The 26,259-nt window shown below is 42.3% G+C and overlaps 1 protein-coding gene across 2 annotated transcripts in view; it reads right to left on the reverse strand.

Annotated features, from left to right (window-relative positions):
- Positions 1-1,164: 1,164 nt before the first annotated feature.
- Positions 1,165-26,259, reverse strand: part of mtpn (myotrophin) — a 63,946-nt gene continuing 38,851 nt past the window's right edge. The window contains exons 3-4 of one of the 2 annotated variants that reach the window (XM_063059648.1): positions 23,228-23,311; positions 1,165-1,927 (exon numbers count right to left, since the gene is read on the reverse strand). In XM_063059648.1, coding sequence (XP_062915718.1) covers positions 1,841-1,927; positions 23,228-23,311 — 171 coding nt within the window. In that variant the 3' untranslated portion in view covers positions 1,165-1,840. Of the gene's footprint in view, positions 1,928-13,292; positions 13,431-23,227; positions 23,312-26,259 lie in introns of those variants that run through there. The other variant, XM_063059647.1, reaches the window with a different exon arrangement.

The following is a 26,259-nucleotide window of genomic DNA, read 5'->3' on the forward strand; positions in this document are numbered from 1 at the left end:
TTTGGGAAGGGAAGTTAAGGGAACACAGAACAGTCCTCATCAGTGGAAAGGGTGAGCAGTTTCAAGTTCCTGGGTGTAACATCGCTGAAGATCTATCCTGGGCCCAACATATTGACGTAACTACAAAGAAGGCACAGCAGTGGCTGTATTTCCTTAGGAGTTTGATAAGACTTGCACTGTCACCATAGACACTCGCAAATTTCTACAGATCTGCCGTGGAGAGCATTGACCGGTTGCATCACTGTCTGGTATGGAGGGGCCACTGCACAGGTTTGGAAAAAGCTGTAGGAAGTTACAACTCAGCCACCTCCATTACGGGCACTAGCCTCCCCAGCACTGAGGACATCTTCAAAAGGAGATGCCTCAAAAAGGCAGCAGCTGTCACAATCACCCAAGATGTGCCTTCTTCTCATTGCTATCATCAAGGTGGCACAGGAGCCTGAAGACACACTCAATGTTTTGAGAACAGCTTATTCCCCACTACCACTGGATTTCTAAATGGACAATGAACCCAAGTAGAGTACCTATTTTTTTTTTTCTTTTTAAAGGTTTTTGTGCTAATAATTTAATTTGTATATCTTATTGTGATTTATTTTTTCCTGATTGGGGGAAGCCAGAGATTGGCAGTAGATGGTCGCCTCTCTGACTGGAGGCTTGTCACTAGTGAAGTGCCACAGGGATCAATGCTGGGTCCACTTCTTCACTCAGGGCATGAGAGTGTGGAACGAGCTGCCAGCACAAGTGGTGCAGGTGAGCTCGATTTCAACGTTTAAGTGAAGTTTGGATAGGTACATGGATGGTAGGGGTATGGAGGGCTATGGTCCGATGCAGATCGATGGGAGTAGGCAGTTTAAAAAGTTTTGGCATGGAGGGCCTGTTTCTGTGCTGTACTTTTCCATAACTAATTACGTATTGCAATGCAATACTGCTGGAAACATATTTTACAACATATGGCAGTGATATTAAACTTGATTCTGAATACATTATTATTAGTCTACACACCCACCAACTTGGACAAAAGGGCCTATGCTATGCTACACTGTTCTATGTTGTATTATTTGCTGACAAGAGATCAGTTATGATTCCACTGAACGGTGAAGTAGGCATGAGGCATCAGATCGCCTATTGCTGTATGCTATGTCCACAAAATAAGTGAAACAACAGTTTGCACACCTTTATTTTATTAAAACAGATTTCTCAAGTCATTGATTAGGCAACAGGAATAGTGGCAGCTCATCACTCAGTTATCCAATTGTTATCACGATTATACTTAGAACTGTTTTATTTATGACACTGAAGAATCAGTATAGTTCACATGATAATCATTAAACAAAACATTTGGAAGTTTTCGTCAAAACAATGAGGCTCCATCATTGTCAATTTCTCAAAAGCTGGAAATAAGGCACCAATGCTTAGGGTGCTATAGAAGGGCAACACAATAAATCTCTGCTTACTCTCTAGATAAGTTTTCAGCATAATCACTTAAAGGATTTCTTCTTCACTTTATGGTCCACAATATAGAAACTCAAGCCTGAGCTAACTTAACTCAGGAAAATGGGATTTGCTGAATAATCGTGATATTAACAGCTTTCAATAGTTGCAGCAATTTATTTTTGTGTTGAACTATCCCAAATCAAGGTTATGATCAGTCCATTGTACACCGCAAGAACTCTGATATTCATGTTAACTAAAGATGTCTGTAACCGTACAAAAACATGCTACAAACTTGTTTGTTTAGTCAGAATTAAAAGGTGCAACTGGAAGCAAAAGAAGTGAGTGAGAAGGAAGAAGAGAACAATGAGATGAGGCAGCACAAGGCCACAACAAAGCAAGACAACCGTCAATTGAAAAGTTCTTTCATTTCAGGAGTTGCAGCAACTTCAGAGCAGCTGTGTCCTTCAGGGAACTTTACAGTTTTATCAGCACCCTGCAGGGGAAAGATAGAAACAAGGCAAAATTAATTAGAAGCCAACTGACAATGTTTACAAGTATAAGAGCTAAACACTGTCTTCAGTTCAAAGTGAAATTATAATAAGGCACATCATAGCGTTGTAACACCTGGGGGAACAAAGCAATGGGACAAGCTTTAAAATAAATGTGTCTGCGGTCCATAAGCTGTATATAAATTATTCTGACTACCTGCGTGAAATTGACGAGAGAACCAACGATAGTCACTAGTGTATAAAAAGTGATCCTTATCAAATTTCAGCATTCAAAAACATAGAACATAGAATAGTACAGCACAGTACAGGCCCTTCAGCCCACAATGTTGTGCCGACCCTCAAACCCTACCTCCCATATAAGCCCCCACCTTCAATTCCTCCATATACCTGTCTAGTAGTCTCTTAAACTTCACTAGTGTATCGGCCTCCAGCACTGACTCAGGCAGTGCATTCCACGCACCAACCACTCTCTGAGTAAAAAACCTTCCTCTAATATCCCCCTTGAACTTCCCACCCCTTACCTTAAAGCCATGTCCTCTTGTATTGAGCAGTGGTGCCCTGGGGAAGAGGCACTGGCTATCCACTCTATCTATTCCCCTTATTATCTTGTACACCTCTATCATGTCTCCTCTCATCCTCCTCCTCTCCAAAGAGTAAAGCCCTAGCTCCCTTGATCTCTGATCATAATGCATACTCTCTAAACCAGGCAGCATCCTGGTAAATCTCCTCTGTACCCTTTCCAATGCTTCCACATCCTTCCCATAGTGAGGTGACCAATGAATGATTCTCAAAATATTAAGTCATTCTGATTTCAATCATTCTCAAACACTTCTAAACTGACCACTAAATTTCCTCAATGCAGTTTCAATGCTCAGGAGTAAGTATGAATCACTGATGTTTTAAACTCTAGAGCAATAGGAAAATAAAAGCAAAATGTTCCTGTGTCCGGTGAGACCTGACATAGATTGGAAGATTGCGTCGTCGAGCCCCTATGCTCCGTCTGTCAGAAGAAGCGGGATCTCCCGGTGGCCACCAATTTTAATTACACTTCCCATTCCGATATGTCAATCCATGGTCTCTTCTACTGTTGCGATGAGGTCACACTCGGGTTGTATTCTGTTTGGGTAGCCTCCAACCTCATAGCATGAACACTGATTTCTCGAATTCTGGGTAATGTCCCCCCCCTTCACCATTCCCCATCCCCTTTTCCCTCTCTCATCTTATCTCCTTGCCTGCCCGTCGCCTCCCTCTGGTGCTCCTCTTCCCCCTTTTTCTTTCTTCCATCGCCTTCTGTCCTCTCCTATTAGATTCCCCCTTCTCCAGCCCTGTATCTCTTTCACCAATCGACTTCCCAGCTCTTTACTTCATCACTCCCCCTCTCAGTTTCAGCTAACACCTTGTGCTTCTCCCTCCCCTCCCCCACCTCTTAAATATACTCATCAAGTTTTTCACTAGTCCTGCTGAAGGGTCTCGGCCCAGAACGTTGACTATACTCTTTTCCATAGATGCTGCCTGGCCTGCTGAGTCCTTCCAGCATTTTGAGTGTGCAGCAGATTTTCTCTTGTTTGTGATTATCAAATCAGATCAGTAACTAATTGCCTCATACATCTAGCAACAGATTAGTCATGATTTTTTCTAAATATACTCATAATGTACTAAATAATTAAAGTTTTAATCCAGAGTGTTTCAGTTTTTTAAAATCTGCTCATATATCACTAATATTCTGACCTTTAGGATTGTTTGAGAGCAAACATTTTCATTATAATACTTTTCTGAAATCTTAATGGCAGATCAACAATATATTTATGTACTATGTGCTGAACTTAACTGAGTACCGCATTAAATATATTAACAATTGATAGAAAGGCAAGTTTTCTTTGGATGCTCTTGGCAATACATTAAATTAGCAGAGTAAAGCAGCACAATGCACCAATTATATTTTCTGACAAATCAGTGCTTTTCAAAGATTTGCATGGCCTGCTTTTTAACCATTGGTCTTGGGTACTACAGCTCAGTTACAGTCAACTATGTTGGATCTTGACTAGTCAGTCACCACGGATACAGGTGTTGAGCCACCCCAGTGGTCTATTTCTCCTCTGCTCTCATAGCAAGCTGCTTATTCACTCTAGCCCAAATGTTAATCCCACTGTCAAATTCTGTAAAATGCACCTGCCAGAACTCCAAATTTATTCTAATCCCCAGTCTCCTGCTCCATCTCTTTCCACATCAAACTTATTAACACAATTTCCTTTAGGCCAATTCTATACTCTCTCAGCTCCATTCAATAAAGTTTACAAGTCTTTTCTAACAGTGAGACCTTTTAAAACATCATTGATAATCTATGCTAAATCTGACCATGTTTTGTATTAGTTTTGTGGTAGCACATCTAAATTTTTCTTTTATTTCTCAACGAGACTTTCAGAATAGGCAATCAATCAAATTACATCAAAACTCACACTAAGTTGAGAAAACTTATAAAATGCACAAAATTGGTATGGATATGGAACAGATTATGCATTGCCAATGGACAAAAACACACTATTTAATACTTGGGCGAGTTCTGTCAAATCAAAGCTAATCAGAGAATCAATTTTTGATCTACTAAATGGCTTGCACAGTGCCTTATGATGTAGAAACATGGCAGCTAACCCTGTTGTAATGATTATTCTTGACCAGTGAATCCCATCACGCAAAGTTTGTACAGGATTGAGCAGTAGAGAATAAACTCAGAATTATGAGGGTTTATGTGCTTTCCAACAGACAAACTTGACAGTTTCAATTATTCCTAACAAAAGTTATTTCAAAATATTCTAACTTGAAATTGTAAGATGCCTCCCTTATTGGAATTGATCTTGCCTAGTTTATATTCATACGGTATAGAGATATATATTGAAAATTTGAAAAAAAACGATCTGTCATTTGAGGTCTCTTCTAGTATTTACAGGTGTCCCCCACTTTTTGAACGGTCGTTTTACAAAACCTCACTGTTAAGAAAAAAAGCAGTGCGTGATAAAAAAAATCAGCGCGCGATAAAAGGCAGCGCGCGCCCCGAGCAGCTGTTCTCCCCCGGATTCCGAACTGCATTCTCGCCGGCATTGCTTAAACACATGCCTGTGAGCAGTCGTTTGCAAGATGAGTTCTATGGTAACGGAAAAGCCTAAAAGAGCTCGTAAGGGTGTTACACTTAGCGTAAAACTAGACATAATTAAGCGTTTCGATCGTAGTGAACCAAGTAAGGACAAAGTGAGTTTGGCTTGTGGAAGCTGACAAACATGATGTTGAAGAGGTTTTGGCATCCCATGACTAAGATCTGATAGATGAAGAGCTGATGCAATTGGAAGAAAAAAGGATAACAATCAAAACCGAATGAGTAATGATAATGTATGACTTTAATTTTGAAAGGGTACATTGGTTTAGGGGATATTCGCAGGATGGTTTGAGTCCTTACAAAGAACTGTGTGATAGAAAAATGCTTGAGGCTTAGCAGTCAAGCAAGCCTTCCATATCAGCCACAGCAGACAACGAACCTCAACCTTCGACATCGAAGCAGGCAGAGATAGAAGATGACCTGCCTGCTCTAATGGAAACAGATGATGACGAGATGACACCCCAGTGTCCCGACACCCCAACCCCCAGGCCACGGACAGATATCGAATCGTGGAGAATGCAACGGTAGCTGGGAGGCACACGGCACATCTTTAAGAAAAAAGCCGAAATAAACATGCTAATTAATTAGGTGCCACCGACACGTAATTGTCGGCCCAGATCAGAGACGACGCAATCGGAAATCGGCACTGATCTGGGCCGACAATTATGTGCCGGGTGGCACCTAATTAATTAGCATGTTTGTTTCAGCTTTTTTCTTAAAGATCTGCTGTGTGCCTCCCGGCTACCGCTGCACCCCTGCATGCTTCGCAGCAATGTATCACTCAGCGACCTGGAGGGTGGGGGCCACTGCACCATGCACCACCCAAACTCCGGCTCAGCCTAACACACCATCATCAGGGTGCTCAGCGCTGTCTTCCTGATTCCGGTAAGTGATACTACACTGTACATACATTATTTCTACTTTATATAGGCTGTGTATTTTTACGTGTTATTTGGTATGATTTGGCAGCTTCATAGCTTAAAGGTTACTGGAGAGCGCTTGCGCCGTGTTTTTGCCAACAGCGCTTGCGTGAGATTTTCTGCCGACGGCGCTTGCGTGAGATTTTCGCTACGGAGAACAGTGCAGTAATGATTGTTGAAAAGTATTTCTACTTTATATAGACTGTGTATTTATCATATCATTCCTGCTTTTACTATATGTTACTGTTATTTTAGGTTTTATGTGTTATTTGCCATGATTTGGTAGGTTATTTTTGGGTCTGCGAATGCTCACATAATTTTCCCATGTAAATAAATGGTAATTGCTTCTTCACTTTATGATATTTCAGCTTACGAACCGTTTCACAGGAACGCTCTACCTTCGGATGGCGGGGGAAACCTGTATCTGCTATGCTTGTATTCTCCTATTCTACCTTTCAAACTTGGGTATGAGCACCTTTTTTGATATTTTCATTGTCTACATGGTGCATGGATTATAATAATACTGCATTTCAGTAAAGACATTTATTTCTCTGCTGAGATCCCTTCCCTTCCTTGCACTGCCTTAATTTTTGAGATCTAATTTAACAATTAACTTTTAGTTAATGATATTCAAACCCCAGGGGCTTGGGTCGTTTGGATGTATTTTGGAGACGCAATATAACTTGTTAGGGCATAATTTAGAGATGCAATATAACAAATATTAATTTGACAATAACCAGCCTTCAGACCTGAATATGGATTGTGGAGTGAATTCAAAATACAGCTCGGAACAGTAAACTGCAGACCAGGAAACACCTAATAAACAATATATGTCTGCATATGTATGAATGAAATCAACCACCTCTTCCCCACCCTACCAATTGCATGAATATGACTCAGATGAAAGCACTTAAATTGTAAACCAGGAGACATCCAATTGATTGAAATGTCTGCAATGGCACATATGTAATCGACACCCGATGCACGAATACAAATCAGAGATCACAGTAATTAACACTTATTTTGGGTACATGGTGGGAAGACACATGAATTTGAAACATGTAACCTTCATAGTCATAGTCATACTTTATTAATCCCGGGGGAAATTGGTTTTCGTTACAGTTGCTCCATAAATAATAAATAGTAATAAAACCATAAATAGTTAAATAGAAATATGTAAATTATGCCAATAAATTATGAAATAAGTCCAGGACCAGCCTATTGGCTCAGGGTGTCTGACCCTCCAAGGGAGGAGTTGTAAAGTTTGATGGCCACAGGCAGGAATGACTTCCTATGATGTTCGGTGTTGCATCTCGGTGGAATGAGTCTCTGGCTGAATGTACTCCTGTGCCCACCCAGTACATTATGTAGTGGATGGGAGACATTGACCAAGATGGCATGCAACTTAGACAGCATCCTCTTTTCAGACACCACCGTGAGAGAGTCCAGTTCCATCCCCACAACATCACTGGCCTTACAAATGAGTTTGTTGATTCTGTTGTGTCTGCCACCCTCAGCCTGCTGCCCCAGCACACAACAGCAAACACGATAGCACTGGCTACCACAGACTCGTAGAACATCCTCAGCATCGTTCATGAAGCATTATGAGGGCATCGCACTATAAAATGTGCCCTGTTCCCTTTATTCTTTAACATATAAAAATGTACTATAATGTTGGATCGGGGAGCCTGTCTCTCGAGTGACTCCAAAAGCTGTCAGCTTGTTTGTGTGTCCCAAATAAAAAACTATTTTATATCTACCAGCTACACCTCTCCAGTGACTTTGTTCACATTACAGCTGGGCTATCCAGTGGCTAGCATAACAGCATTTACTTGACATTCCTACTGATGCTGGTACAACCAGTCCTTAATTTGATTAGCTGATTTTATCAATACTGCAGGTTTTCCTCAAGCTTATTTTGGATTGTGTTTTGGGGTTGCGCCCATTTTTTTTATTGATGTCTATAACCTAATCAGTTGAAACAATATAATAACCTTTGAGCATAGAATTTTTGAACATTTGATTTAATGTGGGATTAAGGTCCCTTTATCAAGAGAGACTAATGGATGAAGCTGAAATTACTGCTAAGACTAGGAATAATAGTAGAACACAAGAAAATAACCATGCCATTACAATAAGGTGCTTCCACGGAAGCCATAATTTTAAGAACTCCATTTAATTACAAAAGAAATACCTTTAAGCAAAATGCATTCATAGATACCAACGTCTGTTCATTGGTATCAGTAAATGGAAGTTACAAATATATTGAATATTAAAGATATCCAAAATTGATCCTTGCCCAATTACAGATATAGAATTTTCCAATAGATTTGTATATTAAGTATCTGCACTATTAAAAAATACATTCTCAATTATTACAAAGACTATACATAATAACTGTCAAAGAAAATATGGAAACAAGACAACATTCATCTGACTAGAGTAATCAGACTTTAATTTCTGTTATATTTCCTTAAATTGTTGTGGGTAGAGCTAAGGAACTGCAAGGGTAAAAAGACCCTCATGGGAGTTACATACAGTCACCCAAACAGTAGTAAAGATGTGGTCTACAAATTACAACGGAAAATAGAAAATGCATGCCAAAATGGCAACATCACAATGGTCATGGGGGATTTCAGTATGCACGTAGATTGGGAAAATCAGCTTGGTGCTGGATCCCATGAGGGGGAAATTTCTAGAATGCCTATGAGATTACTTTTTTTTAAGAGCAGCTCGTGGTTGAGCCCACTAGGGGATCAACTATTCTGGATTGGGTGTTTTGCAATGAACTAGAATTGATTCGAGAGCTAAAGGAACTCTGAGGGACCAGTACCTGATAGAATTCACTCTGCAATTTGAGAAGGAGATGCTAAAGTTAGATGTATCAGTATTGAAGTGGAGTAAAGGGATTTACAGAGGCATGAGAGAGGAGCTGGCCAGAATGGATTGGACGAGAACACTAGCAGGGATGATGGCAGAACAACAAAGGCTGGAATTTTTGGAAGCAATTTAGAAGGTGCGGGATATATACATCCCAAAGAGGAAGAAATATTCTAATGGTAGGATGACACAACCATGTTCGACAAGTCAAAGCTGACATAAAAGCCAAAGAGAGGGAATATAATAGAGCAAAAATTGGTGCAAGTTAGAGGATTGAGGAGTTTTTAAAAACCAACAGAAGGCAACTAAAATAGACAAAAGCGTAAGACAGAATACAAAGATAAGCTAGCCAATAATATTAAAGAAGATACCAAGAGTTTCTTCAGATATATAAAGAGTAAAAGTGGGTCAAAAGTAGACATCGGACTGCTGGAAAATGATACTGGAAAGGTAGTTATAGGAGGCAAGGAAATGACAGATGAACTAAATAAGTAATTTGCATCAGTCTTCACTGTGGAAGACACTACAGGTAAGCCGGAAGTTCGAGTGTCAGGGGGCAGACGTGTGTGAAGTTACTATTACTAGGGAGAAGGTTCTTGGGAATTTGAAAGATCTAAAGGTAGATTAGTCCCCTGGACCAGGTGGTAGACTCCAAGGGCTCCGAAAGAGCTAGCTGAAAACATTGTAGAGGCATTAGCAATGATCTTTCAAGAATCAATTGATTCTGACATGGTTCCAGAGGAATGGAAAATTGCAAATGCCACTCCACTCTTCAAGAAGGGAAAAAGGCAGAAGGAAGGAAATTGTAGGTTAGTTTGACCTCAGTGGTTGGGAAGCTATTGCAATCAGTTCGTAAGGATGTAGTTTTGGGATACTTGGAGGCACATGATAAAATAGGTCATAGTCAGCATGGTTTCCTTAAGGGAAACTCTTGCCGGACAAATCTGCTAGAATTTTTTGAAGAAAAAACAAGCATGATAGAATTGGTTGCTGTTGTGTACTTAGATTTCCAGAAGGCCTTTGACAAGGTGCCACACACGAGGTTGCTTAACAAGCTGCAAGCCGATGGCTACCTTTAGGAGGCCTGTATATGCCTGCCATCAGGGTTCTTTCATCCTTGCAGTTCTTAACTCTACTCACGAGGATTCAACATCTTCTAATCCCAGGTCACATCTTTCTACTGATTTGATGCCATTCTTTACCAGCAGAGCCATGTCACCCCCTCTGCCTACATTCCTATCCCTCCGATACAACGTGTAACCTTGGACATTCAGCTCCTAGCTACAACCACCCTTCAGCTACGATTCAGTGATGGCCACAACATCATACCTGGCAAACTATAATAGTGCAACTAGATCATGCACCTTATTTCTTATACTCCATGCACTGAGATATAACACTTAATGTATTTGCTACCCTAATGTATTTGTGTCCCTAATGTATTTATATCCCTAATTCACTGATACTCACCCTGCTGGCTGCAATTACAGCCTATCATCTGCCTGCCCTTCTTGACAGTCTGTCTGCATGCTACCTTTGCTTTTTTACCATCATTTTATCCTGAGTCCCTTCACTCTGGTTCCCACCTCCCTGCCAAATTAGCTCAAGCCCTCCCCATTAGCTCAAACAAACCTGCCTGCGAGAATACTGGTTCTCCTCGGGTTCAGGTGCAACCCATCACTTTTGAACAGGTCATACTTGCCCCAGAGGAGATCCTAATGATCTGAAGCCCTGTCCCCTGCAACAGCTTCTCAGCTACACATTAACCTACCAAGTCACCCTGTTGCTACCCTCACTGGTGTGTGGCACATGCAGCAATCTAAAAATTACTAGCCAGGATGTCCTGCTTCTCAGCTTTCTACCTAGCTCTCTAAATTCTCTTTTCAGGACCTCTTTGCTTTTCTTTCCTATGTCATTGGTACCAACATGTACCAAGACATCTGGCTGCTCTCCCTCCCTCTCCAAAATGTTGTGGACGTGATTAGAGATGTCCCTGACCCTGGCACCTGGGAGGCAACATTCCATTCATGCCCATAGAATCTCGTTTGTTCCCCTATTGAGTCCCCTTTCACCTTGGCTCCCCTCTTCTCCCTCTTTTCCTTCTGCACTACAGACCTGCTCAGTGCCAATAACCCAGTCTCCGTGGCATTCCCCTGGGAGATCATCTAAACATCCCACAATAGTATCCAAAATGGTATACTTATTATTGACGGGAATGGCCACAGGGCACTATCTGCCTATTCACATTTCCATTTCTCCTGACAGTCACTGAGCTACTCGCCTCCTGCAACTTCGGGGTGACTATTTCACTGTAACTCTGATTATCTCCTCACTCTCTCATACAAGCTGACGGTCATCCAGCTGCTGCTCCACATCCCTAACATGGAGCTGCAGCCAAATGCTCTTCATGCAGATGTAGTTCCCTGGGGACCCTGGGTCTCTCAGGACTCCAACATCTGGCATGAAGAACACACAACAGTCATTTACTAAACTAAGTACAGTTAAGTGAAAAATAAAGGAAGCTTAGCTTACCAAGAGCCAACATCTCTTTCAAGCTGAAGCCTCCTTTGAGCCAAAGCTTGACACTCTTACTTTCACCATATTAAACATCTATCAATGAGAGGCATAGTCTATCAATGAGAGGCATAACAAGTCCATTCTTCATTCAATTGCAGATACTAGCGACTGCCACATTTCTTCCTGATTGTTTCTAGAAATTTCCCCACAAGACATTGAACAGATTGGTGTACATTTACTTTTCCTAACTCCCTAACAATACCCTCGATCCTGTGCATTCTTGTGATCCACATCAGGCTATGATGTAACCAGTTAGAATGTCCTCTACGGTTCATCTGTAGAAATTTGCTAGTCTTTGGTGACATGCCAAATCTTCTCAAACTCCTAATGAAGTATAGTTCCCAGAGATGTACTAGAAACATAGCCAAAAAATTTCAAAGCCAGTGAAATTAAAACTCTGTCCTGCCATAAACAGGACTCCTACCCAGCAAAGAGGAAAGTGCAAAGGTTCTTTCACAATATTCTTAACCAGTTAGGAAAGCTGAATACAATCAAGCCAATGGTTTTATCAAAGGTAAATCACAGTTGACAAATTTACTTGAATTCCTTGAGGATGGTATAGGGGGTGTTGGTGGAGGGTATTTAGATTTCCGAAAGGCATTTGGCAAGGTACCATGTAAGATACTGATGCATAAGTTAAGAGATCATGGTATTAGAGGAAGTATGTTGGCATGGATTGATAATTGGTTGTCACATAGAAAACACGGTAAGAATCAATAGGTCTTTTTCAGGATGGAAGCATTAGTTACTGGAGTATCCCAGGATTGTTATGTTAGGTTCCCAAATTTGCTGATGATACAAAAGCAGGTGTGATCCTGCAACAGGACATCGCTGGATAGCATGACCGGATGAAAATATGGCAAATGTAACAACGCAAGGAAGTATGAGATCATGGACTTCAATGGCAGATTATAGAAAGACAGATTACAAATGAATGAAGTTCAAAGGGATTTAGGTATTCTAGCCCATTAATCTCAAAAAGTTACCAGACAGGTCCAATAGGTAGTTAAGGAGCCAAGCAGCATGTTGGCCTTTACTGAAAAGGATTTGGAGTATTGGAATAGGGAGGTTTTGTACAGGATTTTGGTGAGGCCATAACAAGAGTGCTGTGCACAGCTTTGTTCTCCCTAAACAGAATAATGCAATGAATGGAAGTAGTCCACACCAGGCTGATTCTTGGGATGCGAGGATGTTCTAGCAGGAGCTGCTAAACAGATTAGGTTTCTATTTCTTGGAGATTAGAAGGATGAGCAGTGACTGCATTCAAACATACAAGATAGGGTAGATGTTGAATTGTTTTCTCTAGTGGGAGAGTTTTGAAAAAGGGAACATAGCTGCAAAATCTCCCTGGCATCAACAACGCAGTTTAGTCAGGAAATTGTAGACTTGCTTGCTGCTTGCCTGTGTTTAGGCACCACTCACTCTTAGCAAACTGTTATATATTGGTACAAAGAGCTCAATATTAAGTATTCAAAAATGTGTTCCGTTATCTTCCTATTGCGTAGTACTGCTGCTGCAAAACAACAAATCTCACATCATACAAGTGTGGTAATAAATCTGATTCTGACTCTGGCAGTCAATTCTTTGTCAAGATCCAATTTTTTGATTATCCACAAAGAGAAATGTGCCGTTTAAAATATTATTTTCTCCTTTAATCTTGGACCTAAACTGCATAGAAGCGCATTGGAAAAATAACAACTTGGAAAAATGAAAAATTCCTGAGCATCTGTCAGCCATCTGTCAATCTGAAAGATATGCTTTTGCTGTTTAAGCACAATTTTTTTTCCCTTATTGATCAATTGGCAGACTTGAAATTAACATCATCTCAATGAGTGGACATCACACAGGAACAATATATGGCTTAACTTGATGCTCATGCGATTGGTTACTCATTAACACTTGCTTTCTGCAATTGCAACCAGGTGTGAGGAGACTTATTGAGCAACAGCACAGCAAGAACGCCTTTGAGAGAGGAAACAGGAACTGAGCAAGTTAAAAGGAAAGTATACAAAAAGCATGTGGAGTTATTAAGAGTGAAAAACGGTACTGAGATATGCAAATCAGGAGAATTTCAGATTTGACACTTCCTGATACTTTTAATGAACTGCATCCAGAACAGTAGTTAAGTGCCTATAACTTACCTCAGTAAAAAGCAACAAGAAAAAGACAAAACTCCTGAACTTTATAGATATATTTAAGGAACAGCTGATATCTCTGCTATGGATATAAAAGTAGCCAATCAATGCCTTTAAGGAATTCAGATAACTGAGGCTGATTTGGACAGCTAAGAGTTTATGATACTCACTTCATGACCTTATGCTCAATTCTCCAGCTCACCACAAATGCAACATGCTGCGGTTATTTTTAGCCGGATGACTGCCATTGAGAGATAATTCCACAAGGTGGCATGAAAGGTGTTCTATAGATCTTACACAACCCTATGGAAATCCCACCAGGAATGGGGCAAAATGAACAGCTGCCGTTATTTATTTTTCCTTTAACAATTAAATCCCTTGTAAATTTTCATAATATTTCAAAGAGCAGGATCTGTAGCCCCGACTCAATGCCTGTAAGAATCTCTTACAACTTCATAGCAGAACTCAAATGGAATAATTTTCTTGGATGACACCACTCTCTATTTTGTGCCCTACCTAAAAACAAACATTTATACAACTGCCGATGGGATATCAACCATCTCGACTTCACCGCACCTTGTTCCCATTCTAACCTCATTCCTTCGGAACGCTCTGCTCTCCACTCCCTCTGCACTAATCCTAACCTTACTATTAAACCCGCCGATAAGGGGGTTGCTGTTGTAGTCTGTCGTACTGACCTCTACCTTGCCGAGGAACAGCGGCAACTCGCGGATACCTCCTCTTATTTACCCCTCGATCGTGACCCCACTAAGGAGCACCAGGCCATTGTCTCCCACACCATCACCGACTTTGTCCGCTCAGGGGATCTCCCATCCACTGCTACCAACCTTATAGTTCCCACACCCCGCACTTCCCGTTTCTACCTCCTACCCAAGATCCACAAACCTGCCTGTCCTGGCCGACCTATTGTCTCAGCTTGCTCCTGCCCCACCGAACTCGTTTCTGCATACTTCGACACGGTTTTATCCCCCCTTGTTCAATCCCTTCCTACCTATGTTCGTGACACTTCTCACGCTCTGAAACTTTTTGATGATTTTAAGTTCCCTGGCCCCCACCACTTTTATTTTCACCATGGATGTCCAGTCCCTATATACTTCCATCCCCCATCAGGAAGGTCTCAAAGCTCTCCGCTTCTTTTTGGATTCCAGACCTAATCAGTTCCCCTCTACCACCACTCTGCTCCGTCTAGCGGAATTAGTCCTTACTCTTAATAATTTCTCCTTTGGCTCCTCCCGCTTCCTCCAAACTACAGGTGTAGCTATGGGCACCCGTATGGGTCCTAGCTATGCCTGACTTTTTGTTGGCTTTGTGGAACAATCTATGTTCCGTATCTGTTCTGGTATCTGTCCCCCACTTTTCCTTCACTACATCGACGACTGCATTGGCGCTGCTTCCTGCACGCATGCTGAGCTCGTTGACTTCATTAACTTTGCCTCCAACTTTCACCCTGCCCTCAAGTTTACCTGGTCCATTTCCGACACCTCCCTCCCCTTTCTAGATCTTTCTGTCTCTATCTCTGGAGACAGCTTATCCACTGATGTCTACTATAAGCCTACTGACTCTCACAGCTATCTGGACTATTCCTCTTCTCACCCTGTCTCTTGCAAAAATGCCATCCCCTTCTCGCAATTCCTCCGTCTCCGCCGCATCTGCTCTCAGGATGAGGCTTTTCATTCCAGGATGAGGGAGATGTCTTCCTTTTTTAAAGAAAGGGGCTTCCCTTCCTCCACCATCAACTCTGCTCTCAAACGCATCTCCCCCATTTCACGCACATCTGCTCTCACTCCATCCTCCCACCATCCCACTAGGAATAGGGTTCTCCTGGTCCTCACCTACCACCCCACCAGCCTCCGGGTCCAACATATTATTCTCCATAACTTCCGCCACCTCCAACGGGACCCAACCACTAAGCACATCTTTCCCTCCCTCACCTCTCTGCTTTCCGCAGGGATCGCTCCCTACGCGACTCCCTTGTCCATTCGTACCCCCCATCCCTCCCCACTGATCTCCCTCCTGGCACTTACCCTTGTAAGCAGAACAAGTGCTACACATGCCCTTACACTTCCTCCCTTACCACCATTCAGGGCCCCAGACAGTCCTTCCAGGTGAGGCAACACTTCACCTGTGAGTCGACTGGGGTGATATACTGCGTCCGGTGCTCCCGATGTGGCCTTTTATATATTGGCGAGACCCGACGCAGACTGGGAGACCACTTTGCTGAACATCTACGCTCTGTCCGCCAGAGAAAGCAGGATCTCCCAGTGGCCACACATTTTAATTCCACATCCCATTCCCATTCTGACATGTCTATCCACGGCCTCCTCTACTGTAAAGATGAAGCCACACTCAGGTTGGAGGAACAACACCTTATATTCCGTCTGGGTAGCCTCCAACCTGATGGCATGAACATTGACTTCTCTAACTTCCGCTAATGCCCCACCTCCCCCTCGTACCCCATCCGTTATTTATTTTTATACACACATTCTTTCTCTCACTCTCCTTTTTCTCTCTCTGACTATACCCCTTGCCCATCCTCTGGGTTCCCCCCCCCACTTGTCTTTCTCCCCGGGCCTCCTGTCCCATGATCCTCTCATATCCCCTTTGCCAATCACCTGTCCAGCTCTTGGCTCCATCCCTCCCCCTCCTGTCTTCCCCTATCATTTTGGATCTCCCCCTCCCACTTTCAAATCTCTTACTAACTCTTCCTTCAGTTAGTCCTGACGAAGGGTCTTGGCCTGAAACGTCGACTGTACCTCTTCCTAGAGATGCTGCCTGGCCTGCTGCGTTCACTAGCAACTTTGATGTGTGTTGCATTTATACATTTATTTTATCTTGTTCATCAAAAAAACAAATATAGTAACCTGGTAAAGGGCCATTCTTGGATTTTGTCCACATGCAGGATTCACAGCAATTATAATAAACATCACTAATTAAGAACTTTAAATTTATAATCAAATTCAACAGCTTGAGAAACCTTTCCTGAAGTTACTTTAGCTACAAAACATTAATTTCATGATCTTTATTATCAGAGAAGTTCCTAATAAAAGATTCACAGGGCAAAGAGAGCAACAGAACATGAGATGACAGAAATTGAAAGTATAGAGAAAGAAACTACAAATGTTAATTTAATAAGATTATATGGAGATATAAAGGATCATTGTAACCAGGTTAACACATTGAGGGACTGAGTAAAACAGCAGCACTATATTGCTGTTCAGAGAGAACCAGAGGGAGAGAAGATAGTCCTCCCATAGCCAAGTTACCAGGTCATGGTAAGGGAGCTGTCTGAAAAGGAAGGGTTTGCTCCCAGATTAATGGAACTATAGGCAGTGCTCTTGACAAATGACACCAGTGTTTATGTGCAAGGCTGGCGAAGCAACCAGTGGAAACACTAGGCTCAGGTTAAACGGTATGGCTGTTCCTCACAGGCAGCCCAAGGGACCAAGTCTACCCAGCGACAATTCATTATTGAGAATCTAAGTAATGAACAGCAGTCTGTTGCTTCACATCTGACCATTTCTAATAGAAGCAGCACACACAAAATGCTGGAAGGAGGGGAATGGAGTCATTGGCACTGAGGTTTTCTTCTTTTTCATTTTTAAGTTCTTAGATTTGCCCAAGTCTTTTAGTTTAGCTGATTAATTTTGTCTTTCTTTTGGGTTGGGGTTTTCTTTTTGGTTTTGGTTTTCTTTTCTTTTTCATGTTTTTTTTAGTTTTTTTTGATCTGTTTTATCCGTTGTTAGTTTTACATGATTGGGAGCTTTGTCAAATTTCAATATTGGACTTTATAATTACTGTTTGTAAGTGTAACAATTTATCTCCTATTATTTGTATCATTGCTATGTTTTGTTTATATATTCTAAAATCAATAAAGAGATTGGAAAAGAAAGAAAATGCTGGAAGAACACAGCAGGTCAGGCAGTCAGAAAGAAATAAGCAATCAATGCTTTGAGCCAAGACTCTTCATCAGGGCTGGAAATAAGGGGGAAAAAGCCAGAATTAGATGGGGGGGGGGAGGGGAAGGAGTACAAGCTAGAAGATGATAGGTGAAACCAGGTGGGCGGAGGAACATAGTGAGAAGTTAGGAAGTAATAGTTAGAAAAGATAAAGGGCTGAAGAAGGAATCTTTATAGGAGAGGACCATGGGAGAAAGGGAAGGAGGAGGGGCATCAGGGGTATGTGGTAGGAAGTTAAGAGAAGAGATAAAAGGCACCAGAGTGGGGAATGGGAGAAGAGGGAAGGGGGAGGGAGAAAAATGACCAGAATTTAGATAAATCAATGTCATTGAGCCATCAGGTTGGAGGCTACCCAGACAGAATATGAGGTGTTGCTCCTCCAACCTGAGAGTGGCCTTATAGTCATAGTCATACTTTATTGATCCCGGGGGAAATTGGTTTTCGTTACAGTTGCACCATAAATAATTAAATAGTAATAAAACCATAAATAGTTAAATAGTAATATGTAAATTATCCCAGGAAATAAGTCCAGGACCAGCCTATTGGCTCAGGGTGTCTGACCCTCCAAGGGAGGAGTTGTAAAGTTTGATGGTCACAGGCAGGAATGACTTCCTATGACGCTCTGTGCTGCATCTCGGTGGAATGAGGCTCTGGCTGAATGTACTCCTGTGCCCAACCAGTACATTATGTAGTGGATGGGAGACATTGTCCAAGATGGCATGCAACTTGGACAGCATCCTCTTTTCAGACACCACCGTCAGAGAGTCCAGTTCCATCCCCACAACATCACTGGCCTTACAAATGAGTTTGTTGATTCTGTTGGTGTCTGCTACCCTCAGCCAGCTGCCCCAGCACACAACAGCAAACATGACAGCACTGGCCACCACAGACTCGTAGAACATCCTCAGCATCGTCCGACAGATGTTAAAGGACCTCAGTCTCCTCAGGAAATAGAGACGGCTCTGTCCCTTCTTGTAGACAGCCTCAGTGTTCTTTGACCAGTCCAGTTTATTGTCAATTCGTATCCCCAGGTACTTGTAATCCTCCACCATGTCCACACTGACCTCCTGGATGGAAACAGGGATCACTGGTACCTTAGCTCTCCTCAGTTCTACCACCAGCTCCTTAGTCTTTTTCACATTAAGCTGCAGATAATTCTGCTCACACCATGTGACAAAGTTTCCTACCGTAGCCCTGTACTCAGCCTCATCTCCCTCGCTGATGCATCCAACTACGGCAGAGTCATCAGAAAACTTCTGAAGATGACAAGACTCTGTGCAGTAGTTGAAGTCCGAAGTGTAAATGGTGAAGAGAAAGTATTGCAGTAGAGGAGGTCCTGGATCAACATGCCAGAAGGGGAATGGGGATTGGAATTAAAATGATTGGCCACCTGGATCTCCTGCTTGTTTGTAAAAGGTGCTTAACAAAGCAGACCACAATCTATGTTGGGTCTCACCAATGTAGAGGCTGTATCAAGGTACCGGATATAGTAGATGATCCCAACAGATTTGTAGGTGAAATGTTACCTGGAAGGACTGAAGGAGGTGAGGGAAGAGGTAAATGGGCAGGTGTAGCACATCTTTCCCTTGCAGAAGTAAGTGCCAGGAGAGACATTAGTTGGAAGGGAGGAATGGTCAAAGGGAATCACAGAGAGACTGATCCTTGTGGAAAGCAAAGAGTGGGATTGAGGTAATGGTGTGTTTGGTGGTTGGATCCTGTTGAAGATGGTGGAAGATGTGGAGAATGACATGCTGGGTGCAAAAGCTCATGGAGTGGCAATCAATCACGATCAGCACAGGTGCACTACAAGACTGTGCACTTAGCGCCTGCTCTACTCACTTTATATTTATCACTGTCAGGCTATACACAGCTCCAATGTCATATTTAATTTAGCTGTGGACTGAATCAAAGGTGGTGACAAATCTGTACATAGGAGGGAGATTGAAAATCTGGCTGAGTGGTGCCACAACAACAACCTCTCACCCAATGTCAGCAAAACCAAAGAGCAAATTATTGACTACAGGAGGAGGAAACCAGAGCTTCATGAGCCAGTCTTATCAGGGAATCAGAGGTGTAAAGGATCAGCAACTTCAAATTTCTTGGCATTATCATTTTAGAGGATCTGTCCTGGGTACAGAACATACAAAGCCATTACAAAGAAGGCATGTTAGTGCCTTTATTTCCTTAGAAGTTTGCAAAGATTTGGCATCTAAAACTTTGACAAATTTCTATGGGTGCACAGTGCAGAGTATCCTGACTGTTTGCATCACTGCCTGATATGGAAACACCACTGCATTTGAACAGAAAAGCTTACAAATGTAGTGGGTAAGCCCAGTCTGCCACGGGTAAAACCCTCTCTACCACTTAGCAACACACATAAAAGCTGCTGGTGAACACAGCAGGCCAGGCAGCATCTCTAGGAAGAGGTACAGTCGACGTTTCAGGCCGAGACCCTTCGTCAGGACTAACTGAAAGAAAAGCTAGTAAGAGATTTGAAAGTGGGAGGGGGAGAGGGAAATCTGAAATGATAAGAGAAGACTAGAAAATTAGAAATTAGGGATAGTATCAATTCCAAAGAAGTAGCATACAAATTAGCCAGAGAAAGTGGCTCACCTGCGGACTGGGAGAAATTCAGAGTTCAGCAGAGGAGGACAAAGGGCTTAATTAGGATGGGGAAAAAAGATTATGAGAGAAAACTGGCAGAGAACATAAAAACGGACTGTAAAAGCTTTTATAGATATGCAAAAAGGAAAAGACTGATAAAGACAAATGTAGGTCCCCTGCAAACAGAAACAGGTGAATTGATTATGGGGAGCAAGGACATGGCAGACCAATTGAATAATTACTTTGGTTCTGTCTTCACTAAGGAGGACATAAATAATCTTCCAGAAATAGTAAGGGACAGAGGGTCCAGTGAGATGGAGGAACTGAGCGAAATACATGTTAGTAGGGAAGTGGTGTTAGGTAAATTGAAGGGATTGAAGGCAGATAAATCCCCAGGGCCAGATGGTCTGCATCCCAGAGTGCTTAAGGAAGTGGCCCAAGAAATAGTGGATGCATTAGTGATAATTTTTCAAAACTCGTTAGATTCTGGACTAGTTCCTGAGGATTGGAGGGTGGCTAATGTAACCCCACTTTTTAAAAAAGGAGGGAGAGAGAAACCGGGGAATTATAGGCCGGTTAGCCTAACGTCGGTGGTGGGGAAACTGCTGGAGTCAGTTATCAAGGATGTGATAACAGCACATTTGGAAAGCGGTGAAATGATCGGACAAAGTCAGCATGGATTTTGTGAAAGGAAAATCATGTCTGACGAATCTCATAGAATTTTTTGAGGATGTAACTAGTAGAGTGGATAGGGGAGAACCAGTGGATGTGGTATATTTGGATTTTCAAAAGGCTTTTGACAAGGTCCCACACAGGAGATTAGTGTGCAAACTTAAAGCACACGGTATTGGGGGTAAGGTATTGGTGTGGGTGGAGAATTGGTTAGCAGACAGGAAGCAAAGAGTGGGAATAAACGGGACCTTTTCAGAATGGCAGGCGGTGACTAGTGGGGTACTGCAAGGCTCAGTGCTGGGACCCCAGTTGTTTACAATATATATTAATGACTTGGATGAGGGAATTAAATGCAGCATCTCCAAGTTTGCGGATGACACGAAGCTGGGTGGCAGTGTTAGCAGTGAGGAGGATGCTAAGAGGATGCAGGGTGACTTGGATAGGTTGGGTGAGTGGGCAAACTCATGGCAGATGCAATTTAATGTGGATAAATGTGAAGTTATCCACTTTGGTGGCAAAAATAGGAAAATAGATTATTATCTGAATGGTGGCCGATTAGGAAAAGGGGAGGTGCAACGAGACCTGGGTGTCATTATACACCAGTCATTGAAAGTGGGCATGCAGGTACAGCAGGCGGTGAAAAAGGCGAACGGTATGCTGGCATTTATAGCGAGAGGATTCGAGTACAGGAGCAGGGAGGTACTACTGCAGTTGTACAAGGCCTTGGTGAGACCACACCTGGAGTATTGTGTGCAGTTTTGGTCCCCTAATCTGAGGAAAGACATCTTTGCCATAGAGGGAGTACAAAGAAGGTTCACCAGATTGATTCCTGGGATGGCAGGTCTTTCATATGAAGAAAGACTGGATGAACTGGGCTTGTACTCGTTGGAATTTAGAAGATTGAGGGGGGATCTGATTGAAACGTATAAGATCCTAAAGGGATTGGACAGGCTAGATGCGGGAAGATTGTTCCCGATGTTGGGGAGGTCTAGAACGAGGGGTCACAGTTTGAGGATAGAGGGGAAGCCTTTTAGGACCGAGGTTAGGAAAAACTTCTTCACACAGAGAGTGGTGAATCTGTGGAATTCTCTGCCACAGCAAACTGTTGAGGCCAGTTCATTAGCTATGTTTAAAAGGAAGTTAGATATGGCCCTTGTGGCTACAGGGGTCAGGGGGTATGGAGGGAAGGCTGGGTTCTGAGTTGGATGATCAGCCATGATCATAATAAATGGCGGTGCAGGCTCGAAGGGCCGAATGGCCTACTCCTGCACCTATTTTCTATGTTTCTATGTTTCTAAGACAGGAGGGGGAGGGATGGAGCCAAGAGCTGGACAGTTGATCGGCAAAAGGGATATGAGAGGATCATGGGACAGGAAGCCTGGGGAGAAAGGGGGAGGGGGGAGCCCAGAGGATGGGCAAGGGGTATAGTGAGAGGGATAGAGGGAGAAAAAGGAGAGAGAGAAAAAGAATGTGTGTATATAAATAAATAAATAACGGCTGGGGTACAAGGGGGAGGTGGGGCATTAGCGGAAGTTTGAGAAGTCAATGTTCATGCCATCAGGTTGGAGGCTACCCAGACGGAATACAAGGTGTTGTTCCTCCAACCTGAGTGTGGCTTCATCTTTACAGTAGAGGAGGCCGTGGACAGACATATCAGAATGGGAATGGGACGTGGAATTAAAATGTGTGACCACTGGGAGATCCTGCTTTCTCTGGCAGACAGAGTGTAGATGTTCAGTGAAACAATCTCCCAGTCTGCATCGGGTCTCGCCAATGTACAGAAGGCCACATCGGGAGCACCGGACGCAGTATATCACCCCAGCTGACTCACAGGTGAAGTGTCGCCTCACCTGGAAGAACCGTCTGGGGCCCTGAATGGCGGTGAGGAAGGAAGTGTAAGGGCATGTGTAGCACTTGTTTTGCTTACAAGGATAAGTGCCAGGAGGGAGATTGGTGGGGAGGGATACCACTTAGCACTGTCACAAGAAAGCAGCATCCATCATCAAGAACCTCCACCATCCAGGACATGCACTCTTCTTACTTTGCCTTCAGGAAGGAGGTACAGGAGCTTCAGGTCCCACATCACCACGTTCAGGGGCAGTTATTCATTTTTTTTCTCTTCACTGTCTTGTACAATTTAGATTCTGAGTGTTGTCTGAACCTATATGCCAATGATGCTGTTGTAAGCAAGTTTTTCATTGTACATGCAATTTATCATACATGTGTACATGATAATAAACTATTTAACATGGAAAATAAATACCAGCTTACATGCTGGCCTCTCATTAGGGTATCAGTCAGGTACTATATGTAGCAGGCCCTTCACTCATCCCCAGTCCTCCAGAGAGACTCCACCATATATTGCACCTACCTTGGATAGCAGCAATCTTACACAGTCTAAATGTCCCTCGCAAACAGCTGACATAAGTGCTGTAAAACCATTTGCATCTGGAGTCTGTGGATCAGAGAAACAAAGATAAACTGTAGTACAAGTTAACAATTAAATTTTTTAATGATATCAATGCAAGCTAAACACCCTTAAATAATAAATCACCAAAAAAACCTAAATACAAATTTCATAACAAAATTCAATCAAATTAACAGCACTGTCTTCATTTGGAGTTTCACCATAGAAAGAGGAATTACAGAGTTGCAAGTTCAAGATCAGGTTCAAAGACATGAGATCCTCAAGTCTCTAGAGCAGAATTATAAGGACAGCCATCCAAGTGAAATTTCTTTTTTTCCCGATCTTAAGCAATTTATCCCTTATGAAGCTATGATTTTTAGTTCTATTAAAAGATAACTGCTCTTTGGCTTCCACTTTAATAAAATCTCACAGTTCTGTTTTTCTTCGATAAGATCACCTCTTATTCTTGTGAATTCCAGAGGACATTGTCAATTCAGCTCACTATCTCCTCAGAACACAAGCATTTTGATCCAAAAATCAAATAGATGAATCTTCATGGCACTGCCTTATGAGTCAAGTACAATATTCTTGGGTATGGAGACCAAGGCTGCACAAAATATTCCAAATATGGAGTCAAAGCCCCATATAGGAGAAACAACCTCAGCACAACAATATAACAATGAAACAGAGGAAGAATAGAACTCATGTGCTTATCTTGCATTGACCTGGTTGCTCCCAGCTCGTTCAAGCTTCCAAAGCCATCCTCACAAACATCTATGGACCAGTGTCTAAAAAGTCACAAGGAGTGATTAAGAACAAGCTGGTATGGTCATACTTGCAAAATATGACTTACATACAACATGCAAACTCCTCCATCTCAGTCCTTGGGGCCTTGCCACCAGCAAGACATTCCCACTAGAAGTACACAAGAGGGAGCAGCTTTAGGAGCATGCAACATTAACGCCACATAAAGGTGCACAGCATCAAGTCAAACACATGCAAGGAAGCTTCTTCCTGATTTTACATTCTCTCTCAGTTGAAACAGCACTGCTCCTCATGTCCAGCAGTACTTGGAAGAACAAATCAGCAAGGTAAAGATGGACTCTAGGTGGGGTACTTAATGTCCATCACCATGACCTGCTTGATAGCAGCAACAGCAGCACTGACTTAGACTGAAAGACAAAGTTGCTTGACTGAATCCATAGCAGGAAGTTAGGAAACTGAGGTATAAATCTACTCAACTTCTCTCTTACCATTCTATGTTATAGGTACACCTGTCCTAAAGTAAAAATGACCAACGTGGATAATTCTGTCTTCACAAGAACTTCCTTTGCACCAAGGACCCATACCATTGTTTTTCTGAGGTATTTATGCTGTGCTAAATAAGATCTAAAAGATCTGGCAATCCAGAACATGGTATCTATGAGACATAGTAATAGTCATATTTTATTGATCCCAGGGGAAATTGGTTTTCATTACAGTTGCACCATAAATAATTAAATAGTAATAAAACCATAAATAGTTAAATAGTAATATGTATATTATGCCAGGAAATAAGTCCAGGACCAGCCTAATGGCTCAGGGTGTCTGACGCTCCAAGGGAGGAGCTGTAAAGTTTGATAGCCACAGGCAGGAATGACTTCCTATGACGCTCTGTGTTGCATCTCGGTGGAATGAGTCTCTGGCTAAATGTACTCCTGTTCCCAACCAGTACATTATGTAGTGGATGGGATACATTGTCCAAGATGGCATGCAACTTGGACAGCATTCTCTTTTCAGACACCACTGTCAGAGAGTCCAGTTCCATCCCCACAACATCACTGGCCTTACGAATGAGTTCGTTGATTCTGTTGGTGTCCACTACCCTCAGCCTGCTGCCCCAACACACAACAGCAAACATGATCGCACTGGCCACCACAGACTTGTAGAACATCCTCAGCATTGTGGGCCAAAGCTGAATACCAAAGTGAAATTAGAATAACTGATATCAAAGTACTATAAATGAATGCGACATTGAGTCCTGGTAAAACCGAGACAAAAAACATCAAATGGATAACACTCCAATAGTCGGCATCATACTTTGTGCAGAGAAAAATGCTGTGATAAATTGCTTCAAATTAGTAACCTGGTTTATATTGTCACATGCACTGAGTAACAGTACAAAACTTGTCTTGTATACCACCTTTACAGATCAATTCATTACCGTGTATAGAAGTAATACACGGTAAAATAATAACTGAGTGCAGAGTAAAAGTTACTGTACAGAGAGAGCAGATAGACAGATAGCAAGATGATTGTGAAGTCAAGAGACTGATCTTACTAGGGAAACATTCAATAGTGCCAGAAGCCGTCATTGAGCCTGGTGGTATATGCTTTCACTTATATCTTCTGCCTGATAGGATGGGGTAGAAGAGGGAATGTCCAGGCTGAATGGGATTTTCCATTATGCTAGTTGCTTTACTGAGGCAACAAAAAGTCTAGACAGAGTTCATGGAGGGTATAGTTTCTATGGTGCATTGATAAAAAATGATGAGGGTCAAAGGGGACATAGCAAAATTTCTTTATTTCTTCAGGAGGCCCTGGTGAGCTTTCTGACTGTCGTGTCAATGTGGTTGGATAAAGGCAGAATATTGGTGATGTTCACTCCTAGCATTTCAACCTTCTCGGCCTCAGCACTGTTAATGTAAACAGGAGCACGTGCACTACCCACCTTGCTGACGTCAACAACTAGCCCTTTTGTTTTGCTGACTTTGAGGGAAAGGTTGTTGTCATGACTTTCCTTCCATCATCAGGTCAATTTGCACAATTTTCAAATTTACACCCAACTCCACAGTTAACTGTAGCCGTACTACTTATTAATAAAAGGACAAGCAAAAACAGTGGGAGTGCAAGGAAAATTCAGCATATTGATTGCTATGTGAGGAAATATTGAAATGACTACACAAATATTTAGAAGAATTTTGGAAGGCTGGAGGAAATCTCACTTCCAATAGGGT

This window comes from Mobula hypostoma, chromosome 9 (assembly GCF_963921235.1).
Source record: "Mobula hypostoma chromosome 9, sMobHyp1.1, whole genome shotgun sequence".
Classification (NCBI taxonomy): domain Eukaryota; kingdom Metazoa; phylum Chordata; class Chondrichthyes; order Myliobatiformes; family Myliobatidae; genus Mobula; species Mobula hypostoma.